Source organism: Lissotriton helveticus, chromosome 1_2 (genome assembly GCF_964261635.1).
Source record: "Lissotriton helveticus chromosome 1_2, aLisHel1.1, whole genome shotgun sequence".
Lineage (NCBI taxonomy): Eukaryota > Metazoa > Chordata > Amphibia > Caudata > Salamandridae > Lissotriton > Lissotriton helveticus.
This window is the reverse complement of record NC_136058.1, coordinates 208,529,159-208,546,736: the sequence shown is the minus strand read 5'-3', so window position 1 is coordinate 208,546,736 and position 17,578 is coordinate 208,529,159. Positions and strand designations below refer to the sequence as shown.

At 40.2% G+C, this 17,578-nt stretch overlaps 1 protein-coding gene across 1 annotated transcript in view; it reads right to left on the bottom strand.

The window, feature by feature from the left end:
- The window catches only part of LOC144807826 (cytosolic carboxypeptidase 6-like), an 821,625-nt gene that overhangs the window by 68,914 nt on the left and 735,133 nt on the right, over positions 1-17,578 (bottom strand). Inside the window, exon 3 of the mRNA XM_078673469.1 lies at positions 7,758-7,851. Within this exon, the coding sequence (XP_078529595.1) occupies positions 7,758-7,851 (94 nt within the window). The remainder of the gene's footprint in view (positions 1-7,757; positions 7,852-17,578) is intronic.

Sequence of the window (17,578 nt, the reverse complement as noted above, 5' to 3'; positions counted from 1 at the left end):
CTTCTTGACTTTTTGGTACAGATATGAAGGCTAGCTTCACCACCCTTCAGAACCGATTTAATATACCCGTCACCGACTATCTAAAGTTCTATCAAGTAAGAACTAATGTAAACTCTAAGCTGTTTGGTATAAGTTGGAATAGAATACCCCTTATCGAAGACATCATCAGGCCCTCCACCAGAATTGGCACAATCTATACCTCCCTACTTGAAAAATCACCAGACGATATAGAACATACCGAAATAGCATGGACAAATAGGCTTGATAATCCAGACATATAAAAAAGATGAGGTGCACCCACCTGATGATGCAGCATGACACCCCTACGGGTGTGTGAGGGCAACATGAAACAGTCTTGGTAATTGTTCTCCTTCTGATTTGCCCACTACTTACTTTTTCCTCTTAGGAACACTGACCCCTGACCTTCATGCGACTATAGTTTTGGAGCACGGGCCCTGGACCTTTATTCGCTTTCAGTCCTCCCTTCTCCTTTCTTTGATACTAAAAAGGAAGCCGCCAAAAGAATACGCAGATTTCAGGATCATCAATCCCAGCTCTGCTTCTCGCATAAGGAAAGATGCAGCTTACACCAGAGAGAATATTTGCATCTGCTTTGCATTAAGTGAGGGATCACCAACTAAATGTGGTGTAGGAAAGTTCTCAGCATCACAATTTGATGAGAATTGCTTGAAGTAAGCCACCGGCTTTCATAAAGGAGTTTCAGTATGTCTATGTTCTGCTACTTTGGAAAGATAAATACATTCCAGTAGAAACCTATGCAGGTCTGTGCATCCTCCACCCCCTCTCCCTGGCATGACATTTGTATATTGGTTCATGCACAAGTAAATGTTAGCACAATGCTGAAGATCTCTCAGTTAATGACGGGTACTCCCACTCGCAGATGCTTTAAGGCAGCTGAGAAGAAGGAGGAATAGTTGTATTGTAAGGGGCTGTCCAGTCAGATGTCATCGCGGTACGCACACCCTGCATCCTGGCTTTTGAAGGGCAATTCTGTCTTCGACAATAAATAGTAGTGTTTCCCTGGAGATAGGACACTTATTTACCTTAATTCAGTTAATCTGTACTGCATCCCAGGTGAACCCTTCTTACCTCGTAGGAACGAGTTTAACAATAAACTTTCAGCAAACATGAATTCGGGGTTTAGGCGTCAGTTGAGCATTAGACCATTCAAAGGGGCAACCTCAATTCTTGGCGCGTCACGCCCACGCTTTCTCGTGCTGATGCAAATGGATTTCATTCTGAGTTCTGGAAACAGTTTCCAGTTGGATCAGGAAAGTTACAGGTCTTAAATTCTCCAAAAAGGTATTGAGGCAGCTGACTCTTTGATTAACTGCAGAATAGGTAAACAGCTGCACGAGGCTGGTAGTAAAATAATTCACTTTCATGTTTTTCTTGATTTTATGGGCATCTGTTCTGGAAAATGAAATACACTGCAGTGTCCTGCGTATTGTGCACACAAAATAAACCTTGCATCAATCAATGAACAGTCAGTCAGGTTATTAGTACCTGAAATTTAACGTGGTCCTACAAAGGCAATAATAAATCTGTGTGCCTTGAAATTAGCACAGATAATTAGCACAGACAGATAGGTTCTCAATATTAATTTTATCCGCATTCTTAAGTGTGTCACTGGAGATCTACATGATTAAATCTACTCGGTAAATGCTGATACCGCATGATCATGGTATTTTTCCAGGCAGAGACGGTGCAGAGTTACCCTATTGGGGATAGTGAATGGGGAACAACGTGTGGCATAGATAAAGGTGCAATGTGTTCCACATTCCGCGCTCTTTTGGCTGTGCAAATTCATCCAGGTAGTAACTCAAGGAATGTTGCAGGGCAAACAAAACGAGAACAAAGAGTAATTATGGATATTACCGCAGATCTCCCTTCATGTTTCACCCCACCATAATTGTGCAGGAGAATTATACATCTTTGTCTTAGCGTTTGCAAATATTTTGCTACTCATGCTTTCCTTTATGGTCGCTTGGCCTGCATACAATGAAGGCATTGGTTGATGCTCAGGCAGCAGTACTTAAATAAAGAGGACACTGTTTTCCAATAGCCATGTGCTGATTGCTAAGTGTGATGCATGCTTCGTATTTTAGATCTTAACAGTGATTTAGTTTTAAGTTTAAACATATACTGTACTGGTTCAGAATTTCAGTGGCAAATTCAATGTTTTCTAAATCGAGAAATCTAGTGATTATGAGTATTCCTTCAATCCGAATCAAAGACAAAATTAAGGCGGGCACAGATAGTTTTCTATTGTTCATGTAGTACGATGGGGTGCACAATTTCACTTTTGTTCTCTTCTACTTTCACTTTTACTTCTGAGGTTGATTGCTGGTGTTCACAATATGGGCTTTGGCAGGCAACCACAATGTTGATTGTGGACTGCGTGATGGTGTGGCATCACGGACTACCACAGGAATTGCCTGTTTCTTCCGCAGGTTTCTGTGGGTGGTGGGGTGGGTTTAGGGGCTGTTCCATGTGGCCACCAATCCCTGAAATTGCTTGCGGCATTAATGTGTGGTGGGGCAGAAGTCAGGCCAGCAGGTCATATACACTGGAAAGTCATTGTGGGTTGTGTGGTGGGGTGGCAGTAGGGACACTGCCAGGTAGGTGAACAGACCCTGTGTGTGAGCAAACTCTTCGTATTCCCAACCACATTTTTCAAATTAGAAACCGTGCCCACATCAAATTTACATTTCTCTTTCCCAAAGAATGAGACCAGTATCTCATAATCTGCACAAAACGTCCTCAAAAACAAAGTAATATCATGACTGTTATTAACACTTCCACACACCAAAATATTATCCTGGAAAAAACATAACTGAATCAATCCCCTTAAGCACATTCTTTAAACACCTCTGGAAGCAAACAGTTGGAGATCTCAATCCAAATGGCATTCTTATAAATCTGAATGCTAACAGAGTTGTGACAAAGGAAGTTAGAGCTCTAGAATCCTCATGAAGAAGCTCATGATGGTAAACTGCTGAAAGATCCATACCACTAAAAATGCATGCTTAGGAGGCATGCATTTTTGGCGATCAACCAAAACACTGATTGAGATCACGTAAATCAACACACATACAATTCTTTGCTCCATTATCCTTCAGAGCCAAATCCATGGGTTCCTACCACTCTAAGGCTTCAAACTCTTCAATCACCCAATGTGTAACAATTTGCCCAACTCATCCTGCAATGGTTTTCACATTAAATTAGGTATGCACCGCACCTTAAGCACCACCAGTTTCACATTCTCCTTTAAGATGATTCTATGTTTAAAATCTTTCAATAAACCAATGTCATTCTTGAACACTTCCTAAAAGTCGTTGACTAATTCCAAGTCCTCCCCCACATAGGCAACCAGAAGATTATAACTTGTTTGGCTACATACATTTTGCCCACCATCTCTCATCCCATGAAATTAATGCTCATGACAGCGTAACCAATTAGATTAATTTTTATACCACCATACCCTTGAGGATTTATAATAGATGACAGCAAAGTAATATTACTATCAGCATAAATCTTTCCCCAATTTTTGTCAATCACTGAGGTAAATTAAGAACCTGAGTCAGCCAACGCCAGCAGGTTTTTCCCACCAATTTCCTCCACACATTTTGGTATGTTAATATGCCACACATCCACCTTCCAATCCACCAGCTCTAAACTGGAAACAGAGGGTGCCACCAGCAAAATGTCTTTCTGATTCTATTCAGGCATTTCAATGCCTTCATATACTTTGGTAATTCTTGCAAACCTGTGGAAAGTGACCCTTTTCCCACAGCTCCTGCAAATGGCATTGTCAAGATAAAAGTTGGGATAGTTAGAAAATGTTTAGAGCTTCCACACTGAAAACATTTGACTTTAACATCTTCAGTGAAATTAGAGTCTTTCATAAGATTAAGACAGCCTGTGGATACTTCATTCCTCAATTTACACACCATGTGGTTACTGCCTTTGTTTCTGTCTCTCTCCTCTGCTTAACTGGTAATCCTCTCCACATTGTGTATAGTTGTATTGTACATCATTTTTACCCAACCAGAGGTGTGTCCCATATGCTCTGCGGATGTATGACGTTACAACGCATGCTTTTACCACGCATGCTGTTACAACGCAAGTATTACAACGCAAACCTTTACAACGCATTACACTTGGGGGTGCTGGATAGTGAATAGTTTAATTTACTATTCCAACTCCAGTCCCCGTGGACACTAGGGAAGGTGTTGGATAGTAAATTAAAACTATTCCCTATCCTAGAGCGCCCCCCAGTGTAATGCATTGTAAAGGTTTTTGTTGTAATACTTGAGTTGTAACAGCACTGCGTGGTAAAAGTTTCGTTGTAAAGGATGTTTCCCATGCTCTACAATATCAACAGCTTACTTAAGTGTAGGATTCTTGGCTAATAATTTTTCCTGAACTCAGCAGTCATTGGTACATTGTACCAACTGATCACGAATAAGTGAATCTGTTAACTCAACAAGCTCACAAGTTTGGGCCAAACCTTTCAACGAAGCACCATGCTTTCCTACCGTTACTCCTTTTGCCTGTATCCTCATGAAAAATGTGTCCCTCTCAATAACTATATTAATGCATGGTCCAAAGTGTCTCTCTAACATATACAGTGACATTTCATAAATATGTCTAGGCTCCCCTACACCATTACTAACAGGAATCTCATCCAAACATTTCCCAAACAATTGCGATTAAATATGAGTCAAAAAGGCGTTTCCATTTCTTCCAAGGCAACAACGGTTCACCAGATTCCGAAAGGAATTGTCGGGGTTGCAACATGCTAGTGGCAGCCATTCTTCAATGACCATGTTGAAAAAATCTAAAACAACAATGTAATAAACTAAAATGACAATCTTTGTTTCTGTAAGAACCTGAAAATTCCAGTAGAAGGCTTTCAGTTTTCCAGTAGAGTTCAGCTGAAGGAAAAATAAGATTACAAGACTTGTCTTCTACCTGGGCAACACATTCTATGTATGGTGTAAAGGAAATTCAAAGCGATGAATGTCACAGCTCAGTACACACTGCCAGAAGTCTTAAACTTAAGGCCATCAAAGGTAAATGTGCTTTCATAGGTTCAATTTGAAGTGCCGGCTAGATACAAGAGATAGATAGTCTTCAATCTGAGATATCACTTGCTATGTGAGATATAGGCTCTTGCATGACCACATGGGTCACAGCCCTATCCAGCTTATCTCACCCAGATGACAGCGCATGCTCGGGTATGCATATGCAGTCCCAGTAGTACGTGTGAGCCAAGTTGTGTGCTAGCACGCTGCTTACAGTTCAGCTCCAGCAATAACGACACAGTTCTCCAACACCCAATCACCAATCAGCATACAGTTCCTTCTCTACTGGCTCACTCTGTGGATGTACATTTGAAATTAGAAATACACTCAGCAGCTAAACGAATTTTGTGGCTAAACATGTAATTGCTAAATCCTGGTCTTTTCATAAACAACTACGTCATAATGAAAACGATCATGATTATGCCCAGAATTAACAGTTACTCACAGTAAAATAACCACTGGGTTCATGAAGGGTGTTGGGTTAAAGCCTGCCCCTACTCAAGCAGCTCGTCGCCAATGTTAACCTCAATGAGTAGGTATTTTAGATGTATTCATCCACTAAACAAGAGCAGTTGCTTGCTCGCCCAGCTGTTGTTACGAACTGATCAAAATTCCATCGCCATAGTTACCAAGGTGTAATCATTTCATAATCTATTTACCCTGGGATAGGCAAAATGAAACATAGCAGAAGAAGCATGAGTTACATTTTATTGTCCTTTAAACAATTTTGCTTTGAAGGAAGTATCCTGGATTGTCTATACCATGATGCACCCAAGTGGTTGTCAGTAGAGTCTTACGTTTCTGGTCTCACCAGAAGTGATGGCGCAGAACAATTCATTAGCTCAAAGAAAGAGATCTCTTTGGGAGATTCAAAGAGAAGCTCCTAGAAGATAAGAACTAATGGCTGTTAATGCTCAGATTAGAATGAGAGATTTAGATATTTGAAACATACTCACTTGTGCTATGGTGACGATTGGTGGCAGTTTCACTGCAATTTAACTGCAGTTAAGGTACATCAAGTGTGATTAAACCACTGTGGTCATATACATTCATTGCTAGAGCCCTTTGTCCTCATTCATGACTTTTAAAGAAATTCTGAAGTAACAGATTTTATCTTCTCCCCATGACTAACACAAATCATAGTACTGCCCATAGAAAGTTGTATATTTCTGTGAATACCGAGAGTTCCATTCGAAGAGCATTTTCACTTTTGTAACAGATTCTGGTCATATTCAGGTCACTTGTGACCTGCACATTTTCGAGAGTCTTGCACTCTTTAAAACCAGTATGAGAGTCAATTAGATAAGACTAGCAAACTGGATCTCATGGCAGTCAGTCTATTCTGCGTTTGGCCTAATATCTCATCTCTGGAGCTTCTTTATCACCCTACTTTGTTTTTACACTATTCTGTGAACACGACCAGAAGATCCTTTCCTTTCTAGAAATGCAGATATGGACCAATTTGCCAGCTTGAGTGGAAGAAAGAGACAAACTACGACCCACACATCTTCCTCAACTTAGATGTGGATAATGTGTATTGGGAACGAGACAACATGCCAGAGACTGTCCCATAGTTGATTTATCGTTGTGGCTTCTGGCAACATTTCACCATAGGTCTCACAGGCACATTTTTACTTTTTAAGGTTTCATTTCAAGCTAATTTTGGTGCCGAAAAAAATAAAAAGTATAATTGTAGAAATTGTAAATATTGTAGAATGAAGGAAAGTGAATAATGTAAATATTATGAATGCAGACAACATAATATATTGTGTATTTTAAGGGTCTCTAGGTGCTTAATCTTTGGGAATCAAACATAATGCCATAATGAGGGCTCAGTACTTAATTGTCGAAACACAATTGCACCTGAACTTTATCTATCTTTTTTTTTATAGTCTGTGGCCCTAGTTGCGAGACAAAGCTTAATTATGTCTATGGGTCAAATGTCTTCGAAGTCCCAATCTCTGGATGAATGGAATTAAAAAAGTAGTCTGAGCTTGTTTTTCAAAATAGAAAATACAATGTATTGTCCACCAATATAATTCAAACTTTCACATACACATTCAAGAAAGGAAGGTGGCATCATGTACAGGTGTACAGCAATGTTACAACCATATTACGAGTGGGCATGTAACTACATACATGAATATTTTTGATGAATGTGTTTACAAAAAATAGCATCTAGGGTGGAAAGCATTTAAACTGGATCTGAAGATCAATTCATACATTTAATGTGTGTTGCAAATACTGTGCTGAGTTTAGATAACTTTATAGACAACTTGGGGCTTGATTTGCAAAGATTTTGCCAGGAATATACATGACCTAGTCTTGAATGTACTCCTGGCTTCCTCCTGCTTCTCAAGAGGAAGGCAAGAGCAAAGCAGGATAAGCCTGATGTAATCTTGGTTTACTCCAGCAATTCACGACTTTAGGAGTAAACTAGGAGTACCTACAAGATTAAGAAATAGTAAAACTTGGTCAGTAGGGTCCTTGGTAATCTTTGAGCTTGATGCTCCTCTGATCTTTAAAATGAGATATAAAATATTCCTGCTAGCCACAGAATCAAGGGTTTTACAAACATACATGCAAGTAAGAATATTGGCGTGGAAAATGGAGACTTAAATGGTAGTAGAGATATCGTTTACATACCTGCCCAACGGTGCCTGTGGCCTCTCCACCCTGAGGTTCGTTAACTTGTAGTAATCTGCAAATGTACGTGCCACATTCCTCCCCAACTTCATGTCTGATGAATGCGTTTAAGGAATACAGTTATACTTAACAAATATCAGACAGCACTGATAAAATACACATACATTCAATTCACTATAGTTTTAAAATATCACTTCATAGCAATGGTTTGATGTCACCAAAACAACTGGTGGTGGTGGAATTTCCACCAATGGGTCTCTGTCGCTCTAATGACACCTCACCAATGGACATCACTTGAACTTTGACGTTAAAGAAGATCCATTGTTCTTTTTTATTGAATACTAAAATTAGTAAGGGTTAAAGACACGTGTATGGTTTTATTCAAAGTGTTTTTAGCAACAGCAAGTGCAAAAATACATTACAATATTACAAATGCTGTATGTGCTAGAATCAGATTTGTTTTGCATGAAATTATTGCTTTGGCAGTATACAAGGGGACTAACGTCTAACAACATTCTTGTGCCTCACTTCGAACCCTGTAATACCCTTAATACACAATGTTGCTTGCAGGTTTTACCATGCTAACATGTTTACCTAGAAGTCGGTCCACTCTTGAGCCCCAAACTACTTTGCCTAGAACAAGGGCATATATAGTGGCCAGCATCAACTTCAGAGCTGAAAACCCTTCTTCTAGATGACCCTAATTTAGGCTTTGGCTTTACAGCTCCTCCCTGTCACCTCTACTGTTCAATCTGTACCTTCGGCCCCTACTCCACTCACTCCGCAATTTGGACATTACAGTTTATAATTATGCCGATGATCTGCAGATCATTTTTCCACTCAACTCCCCCAACGCAGCAGATAATTTTCACTCTGTTATGCTTCATATCCAAGATTGGATGAACGCTAACCAATTAAAACTGAACCCCGGGAAAATCGAGCTTCTCCTCCCGGGCTCCAGTCCCTCTTTTTAGGGAACCCAGTTCTGGCCAACCAAACTGGGCTCCCCACCGCTCCCCTCAACCTCTGTAAAAAGCCTCGGCGTGACTATCAACGCCGAACTCTCCCTCAGGCCCCATATCGGTTCCGTGATCTCATCTTGCTCCTTTCAACTCAGAAAGATCCGGAAGGTCAGTCACCTACTCCCCCCACCTGCTCTGATTCAAGTTATCATGTCTCTCGTGCTCTCCCGCCTGGACTTTTCTAATTGCATTTACCATGGACTTCCCAAAACCCTCCTTCACCGCCTTCAGGTGGTCCAAAACCAGGCAGCCCGGATCATCTTTAAATCTCCAAAATGGCAGTCTGCCAAACCCCTCATGCACAAACTGCACTGGCTACCTATAGAACAGAGGGTGGCCTTTAAGTTGGGCTGCATCACGTTCAAAGCTCTTCACTGCCCCAGCCCTGCTTTCCTGACTTCCCTCATCACTCCCTACTGCCCAAACCGCAACCTCCGCTCTGCTCATCTTAAATCACTCTCCATACCCAAAACCAGAACCAACAAATTTGGCGGACGAAGGTTCGCCCTCTTGGCACCGAAGTTCTGGAACTCCCTCCCCCTGACAATCAAATCAAGCAGCTCCCTCCTTCATTTTAGGAAGCTGCTCAAAACTTTCCTTTTTCCCCCACCCTGCTAATCCCGCACAAAAACCTCAGTCTGTGATCACCTCTGTTCTATAGCGCCAGGAAACTCATGGTGTCAGTGCGCTCTATAAGTTCCATTTAATAATAATAATAACAGAGCCCTGCCTTGATTCAACAGGGCTCTTTTCCTGCCAACTCGTGCTTTATATGACTCATTGAGAGGTGGATGGCCTTATCTGACTCTTCTGCCAAAAATCTTTGACTGGAGGCCCATTTACCACGAGGCCATCTGTTAGTGTATGCCAGGTCTGCTCTTTTTAGGACAGAACCTCTGGTGGGCATTCTTCCTGCTGGGTACTGCCAGGAAACCCCTAACTGTCCCAAGTAGGAAATAATTCAAATGATCCCCATGTGCTGGGGAAAAAACTCCCAGTGCATAAGGGCAATTTGTGTTTTGTTTTTCAGAAGTACACTCACTACCTCAAAAACAGAGTGGCCTCTGCTTCAGGGCCATTTTCTTTTGTCTTTCAGAAGTACAGACCCTTCTCTATTGTGTGTCTGAAAAACACCACAACATGGCACCAGATCAGCAAAATTATGTAGAAAAGCAGTTGAATCCCTAGATAGATAGACAGACAGACAGACAGACAGACAGACAGACAGACAGACAGACAGACAGACAGACAGACAGACAGACAGACAGACAGATAGATAGATAGATAGATATAAATTATATGCACATATATACATAGTCACTAAAAAGAAGATTAAAGGGATATTCTAGTTACAAATTGCAATATTATCTTACTAAACATTAAAAAAACATTTGGCATGCACTGAAAAAAACGAAGGTTAAATGAACGTTATAATTAGGTAAAAATGTCACTTAACACATATTGTTTCACACAAACAAAACCACTGAAATTCACCAGTTTTAGTTTTCTTAGACCCTCCCTCGGTAGGCTGGCTAGGTGATGTTACAATTTAAAGAGTATCAGTTTAAGTAAGGCAGACTTAATACATTTGTCAAAGGATCACAACAACAACTTTTAAAAAGAAGGCCTATTGTCTTTATCATGGGATCAGCATATCAACATATAAAAGTAGGCCTATTGCATTTGTTAAAAAATCACCAATAACTATAGGCAAAAGTATATTTCAATATTTACACTATGAAATGTATAATAAAAAATGGTTTAACGTTTTATTACTAAAAAACTAACATGTATTTGAATCTTTCAACATTTTTCAGCCCACATCTCTAGATCTGTCAGTTTCACGAATCCTGCGCAGCATAAAATATCTATTTATTTAACCTTAATTTCTTGAAAACTACTGAACGGAATTACACCAAACAACAAAAAGCATGCTTTCTGGACCAATATCTAGCTTTCGGACAAATTGCCCCGAAACTTGCCATGAAGGAGCTGAATAGAGTAGATTTTCCTGTAAAGTTTTGTGAAGATTCGTCAAAGGATGCAAAAAAAAGCTTTTCCTATGGTCCTAACTATAACTACCACTAAGTGGTGACCATCACTAGGTGATATATATGTTGACTAGGTTCCGGTATCTATTACATTCATTCCGGTGTCCGACTCTGCATTCCAAATTGACCAGGCCAGTTTCTTCCCGCTCATATCTTGGCAGACCTACTTTGAAATGCTACACCTCGTTCACTTCCATGACTCCTTCTCTTGAATCCTCTCTTAAGGTTCCTTTTTTTACTCTACTGTATTCTTGCAGATGCACATGCATCCTCCTTACAGAGATTAATGTATATACTTCAATGGGATGTGAGTAATAAGGAAATGCAGCAAGTGCATACTACTAATGATCTTAAGTCAGTCTTTATTATTTTAACTTATATTTGTATATGTTTGTCTTTTTCTTTATGTATGTTTTTTGTAGTTTACTCTTCACAGTCTCAGGCAGACTTTGATTGAAGTCCTCTTGATGTTTCCTTTATGTATGTGGTTTGAAATGCTGTCAACAGTGTGAGCAGAAATGTTTTAGTAATATATCGAATATACAAGTTGCTTAAAAGTGAGTAAATTGTGATAAGCTCATTGTTTATTTGTATCACTTTCGTCTGAGCACAGGCTTGTTTTTTGCACCACAATGTCACTTAGGCATTTGAAAATTGTTTGTGTTATTTTCCTTTATTAAAACATTGTTTTTGGAATACATTTGTTATCCATGAGCTGTTGTTTAACTATTATATATTAGGGGCCACTGTTTCTTGAACACATCACTATATATAAAGCAGAAACATCATTTACAATGGACGCGTTACAACGCGTGTCATGACAACGCATTTTCTACATCTCAAAATCCATTACAATGCATGTCATTACATCGCATAATCTAATATTTACGCATTCCCCAATGTAGCGCCCCAGCGGAGTTAGAATAGTAATTTCCTTGTAATGGATTATGCGTTGTAGCGACATGCGTTGTAACGACATAATGGATTTTGCGATGTATAAAATGCGTTGTACTGACACGCGTTTTAAAGCATGCGTTGTAAAGTGTCATATTGTATTTAAAGTCAGTTAAACTGTTACTAGAATGGATCGCTTTTCATTGAGCTGACTGAGTAGCACTGCATGTGTTTTTACCCTGAGCATTAGCTTCGGGAACAGTGGTGTTGATGAAAATGTTCCAGTATAATATTAAGACGAACAGCGTGGACACACTTCAAAATGAAAAGCATTTCATATTGTTGGATGGGTACATAAAGACGGGACTCACTATTAAAAAATCCAGTGTTTGTTGTACAACTTAAATTGTTGTACGTCATGATATAATAGTCAGAAATAGCATCTAGCGTGCATATTGTGTCCTACATCTTGTTTACAAAATTATTGTCCCTTTGGGTGTAGATATTCTATTATTAACAGCAACAATAAAATAGTTTTGGAAAGGATTTTTAGGGTATAATACTTATATATGCCCCATATTTTGACTAAAATATTATCTTCCACACCACTGAAAGGAATCAGGCGACTTATCCTCAGTAAATAAGAGAGTCAGAGCCCCTTGTTATGTTATGTATCTTTGTACAGCACACTATCAACCTTGAGGGTATCCGCTTGCCATTGATAATGTTATCCTAATTTGGAGACAACACCCTTATAAGTGACTAAAATGAGAAAGGTTCTTAGTTTTCATGAACATCCATAGTGATTTTGATACTCATTGTTTTCTTGAACGTATAATAGGGGAACAGCGAGTAAGAAAATATTGCCACACAGAGTGCTCTTGGAAACAAGCGAGGAAGGGCTGAATGGCTAGAGTTTGCCTTTTGCATTGAGTTAATGTAACCATTAGTAACTTTGACTCTTCAATGTAGACAGTTTGGTATGAAACTATACGGACCTTTATGTAGAAAGAATAGCATGCACACTTAGGAGACAAACAGGATGGCATGTCATTATAGAGTTGAAGTTCCACAATGATTTCAACTTCTGAAAGAAGAAAGTTACATGTGAAAATAATTCATCTACCATTTTAATGGAATTCAGAGACACACTATCCTATCCTAACTAGGATTAAGTAAATAGTCTTGTAGCATTTCTATTTTGTCGTACATTTAAAGTAAGTATATCAAATTAATTCACATTACTATTTAACATAAAAATACTTTCACAATTTTTTTGAAAATGTTATTCAACTATTTATATTTTCCCTATATTTATTCATTGGGAGATCTCTGCCCCAGTACTGGGAAAAGTAAAACGTGTTTAAGAAATATTTTCATTTTAAATAGTAATGTAAAATAATGTTACATATCTTTTTCAAATGTAGAACAAAAACTAAATGCTATTTCTAAATTAACTTACTTTTGAATCAAATATATAATCAATTTAAATATATTAAATTAAATACAAAGTATTTTTTAGAGGATTAAATTAAATAGTGAAGAAAGCAAAGGTCCTACAAGTAACCACCCATCTCCTTATAACCATTGAATCAGAAGCCAACATTCATATAATCGGTGCTAGATGCAAATTTAAAAAGGATTGTAGCGGTTCCTAACTGGAAATAGTCCAGCAACAACTACTAAATAAAACCTGCGCCATATGGAACTTTGAAATACATTGATGGCCTGTTTGGCTAGGGCTCAAAAAGCATATTCTTGATGTGCACAAAACTGAAAGAGGGCTGAGAATAACTCTACCCTAAGACACCACCACTTTTTCCCAATCCACTCAAAAATCTCTCATCATCACACCCTAAATCACCTTTTTGGATGCACTGAAGTACAAGAAAGACTACAAATAACACCTGGATGATACTTCAAATACCCTAGTCCCCATGTTCTCCACAAAATAATATCAGTTCGAAATAGATACTAGCCATCAGAAATAAATTCTACCCACCAACAGTGCAAAACCTAGACATGGTCTAAGAGTAAAATGCTTACTTCACACAATTATGTCTAATATTGCATTTATGAATGGAAGAAAATATACTGCAATATAACTTAAAGCATATTTCAACTGAGATATATCTTTTGTCAGCAGTAACACTTGAAGTACCGTAATGAGGTCCAACACTCAGCTTCAGTCCAATGGCCAACATCCCCGTTCACACTATGATACTGGAGAAATTACTTACCATCAAACACACAAAATTAATCAAAACTTATTGAGTTCGATTCACAAAGGTGTTTTTGGATGCAAATATACTTTTACGACTGAAAATAACTGGATTTGTGCTTTACTGGTCAGAGTTTTGCTGCTGCCATGTACTGGGGTAAATTCCTTTACTGTGTAGAAAAATGGATAAACCACCCCCAAGCTTGGTAAGATGTATGGGAAGGAGTTTCTCCACAGGAATATTTGTTTCCTTATGGAAATATTAACAAAAACGTCTGCAATTGCACATTGGCACTTGCATTTGCCAATGTAGAATCGTACTATATGTACAATGATGCACCATGGAAATGTAATGCCTGAATAAATCAGAAACATTGCCAGGATTGTCACCTGTGACTGGCATAGCTTTCAAGGTATATTCCAAGAAGGTTTGGGAATTATAAAAAATGTTAAATTACTCTCAGTTGGAGATGTAAATATTGCACATACTTGTGCACTACTTTCATTGTCCGGCTTTTAGTCTTCTCAGAATCTAGCAAGTGGGAATCTATTCAGGCAGTTGCACAGAAACCACAGAAACTATATCAAAGGGATGATCTTCGCAATAGGGAGTGAAAGATACTTCACCAAACTGAAGGCGCTGGCCCAACCAACCAGAATATATGTGTAAGACCACAGTAACTACTTTCCAGACATTCTAGTGTATTGGAAATATCATACTGAGAATACAAACGGCCCTCCCTGTTCCTAGACAACTGACATGCACTGGTCTGCATAGGAGAATGCAAATATTGCAATATAATTATGCCCTTCTATATTTTACAATGTGCTATTTCTATTATTTGCTTAATGTTCATATGATCTCTGTGGACCTGAAAGTAAAGAAGGTTTTGCTGTCGCTATGCTGGATACTGGATTCCTGAAACACAGCACTGCAGATGGCTAAAGATGCACAATTGGGCTGTGAGAGCTGAATGACGAGTGGGGGGAAATGCCCATCTAACTCCTGCCTTTAAATTGCTCCACTGGCTCCCTGTAAAACAGCTAGTGGAATATGGAATGCAAGATAAAATGTGAAAAAAAGTCTTCAGAAATACTGCAATAAAATTCTGCTTAAATCTATGACTTAGATTATGCATTCTGCTCCTCGATACTACAAGTGCCATCAGTGGCATGATGGTGACATCCATGGGTGTGGTTCTGTGGAAATAAGAGACATAATACATCCAGTCCAACATGCAGAATCCTTAGATTAGGAAAGTGCTGGTCATACTTGGGCCTATTCACAAAACCTACACGTATGGGTCATTTATACATCTAAGTTTATACTTTTGAGTAACTTCACTACTTTTGGCTATTAACCATTTAAAAATGTAAAATTACTCACATGTGTCTCCAACCCCAAAAACAGATTGTGGAGCCAAATTTGCGAGTATAAATTACTACAGCTAAAAAGAGGCAGTATTTAGTCCAGCATAACACATGGCCCACCACTGATAATGCAACCCCCCTCCACATCATGTGATTCTTGGCAAATCACTTATTCTCCCTGTTCCTAAAAGTGAATGTGTCCATCTGTAATGCAACTGGTGCTCTTGCAACGCGCTCTGAGACCTTTGGGTTGAGTTCACGATATATAAAACTGAAACAAAGAACAAAAGATCCCACACAAATATATATATATAAAGCGCTTCCATGAATTTCCTCAAGTGTGGCCTTTCCTCTTTCTATGAAGGAGTTTGTTCGTTCTACATACCTGCGTGGTCACCAGCGACGCGCATCAAAGGCTCCCGCTTTTGCAAGAGGCTCTGTTTCTGCTGGACACTGTTCGCAGTTGCTTGCTTTCTCTCCGGGATACCGGGATTTACAGAGCCCACCATTAATCACTGGAAGAAGTATGACGGTGATGATGCCACTGTGCAGCACGTCGGGCTTGGTATTCACCAAGTCCCCGCCAGAAAGGATTCCGGTGACAAGTGGTTGAAGCGGTTTGGGGACTTAAGGAAGCGCCGCTGCCCTAGCGTGTTTTGGACTCTGAGGGGGCTATTCTCGACATTGCAGCTTCATTGGCTCTCCCACTCCGCATGCGGTACTCACCAGAATTTTGCTGCTGCATGCTGGTACCTGTAGGCGCTGGGGCTCCAGTTGACCACAGAGAGTATATGCATCAAGACAATTTCGAGGTGGGAGTGGCTGCTGTTCGCGAATGAGGGGAAGGCTGGACAATTTAAACCTTCGCTCACACCCCTTCTGCAAAAACACCTTCACCCGGCGCTGAAGAGGCAGACATCGCCGAAATGCATCGCCACCTGGGGTGTCAGAATTTTACTCTGTGTGGGCAGTATATTAAAGCGCTTCCATGAATTTCCTCAAGTGTGGCCTTTCCTCTTTCTATGAAGGAGTTTGTTCGTTATATATATATATATATATATATATATATATTGTGAGAAGTTGGCCTGATAGGTGATGTTTCCAATTCTGGAACCACCTATTATCAGACCAAACAATCCCTTATGGTGTCAGGTTGTAAGTCAACCTTGTTAGACAAGCTATCCTAGGGGTAGCATGGACTAAGCAGCCTAAAGGCTTAACTTAAGAGGTCGTGTTAAGCGAGCTGTTTTACCACATACAATCCTGTAATATCAAATGAAAGGACACCACACAAGTATATATTATAAAAATATATGTGTTTATTACTAAAAACAATCCCCAGTATTCTTTATGAATAAAGGGGCACAAGCGTTAAATCAAAAGCACAGTTTAAACATACAAAGTTGCACAATTATGGATGAGGGCGGGTGGCCACTCACACCATATACTAAACAAGTGGTATAAGAGATACCAATCGAACAGTGGTTAGGCCTAGGGCCTAGGGTATCGCTGGGAGCAGTCAGGACGAGCAGTGCTGAAGTCGGGAGAGGCCCACGGAATTCGGGAGCAGTGCGGAAAGCGCACGCATGCACCAATGTTAACCAATGGTGCGTAAAAATGACAGAGTTAGAGTTTAAGGAAACTTCCGCTGAACCTAGAGGAACAAAACTTAAGACACAGACCCTAGAGGTGTGCACCAGTGTGGGAACACCGGCGGAGTAAAGTTACCTCACCCACAGGAAGCGGGTGCACAGGGTCGAAGTTGAGTCGGGTTTCGTCACGCAGGCTCTTGGTGCTTGGAGCTGAAAGGGCTGCAGGCGGGGTGAAAGAGAAGTGTCCGGTGGAGTCCAAGGGTGGACTCGAGTCGAAAAGTACCTGAAAGCAGAGGGGACAGAGTCTGGGTCACTCAGCAGTGACCAGGGTGGAACCAGGACGGAACCAGGCAATGTCGGGTGCAATCAGGTCGCTGTTGCGGTGCTTCTCTCCACTGTCACGTGGGCTCTGGGGCATCTACGACGTCCAGGAGCAGGTCACGATCTGTCCCACGCAGGCTCTCACCGTCGGCGCTGTCGGCTTCAAGATTGGAGCAAACAACACTTGGCAAAAGCAATCCACGCGGAACCGGGAGATTGCTTCTCACTCAAACCAGGAAGGTCAGAGTGGGGGCTCCTTTTCAGGGGAGCTGGTGCAGATCTGGAGCAACCAGATTCATAAGTCGGTTTCAAGTTTTCGTCGGCACAGAGGCCACTAGCCGGCTGGCAA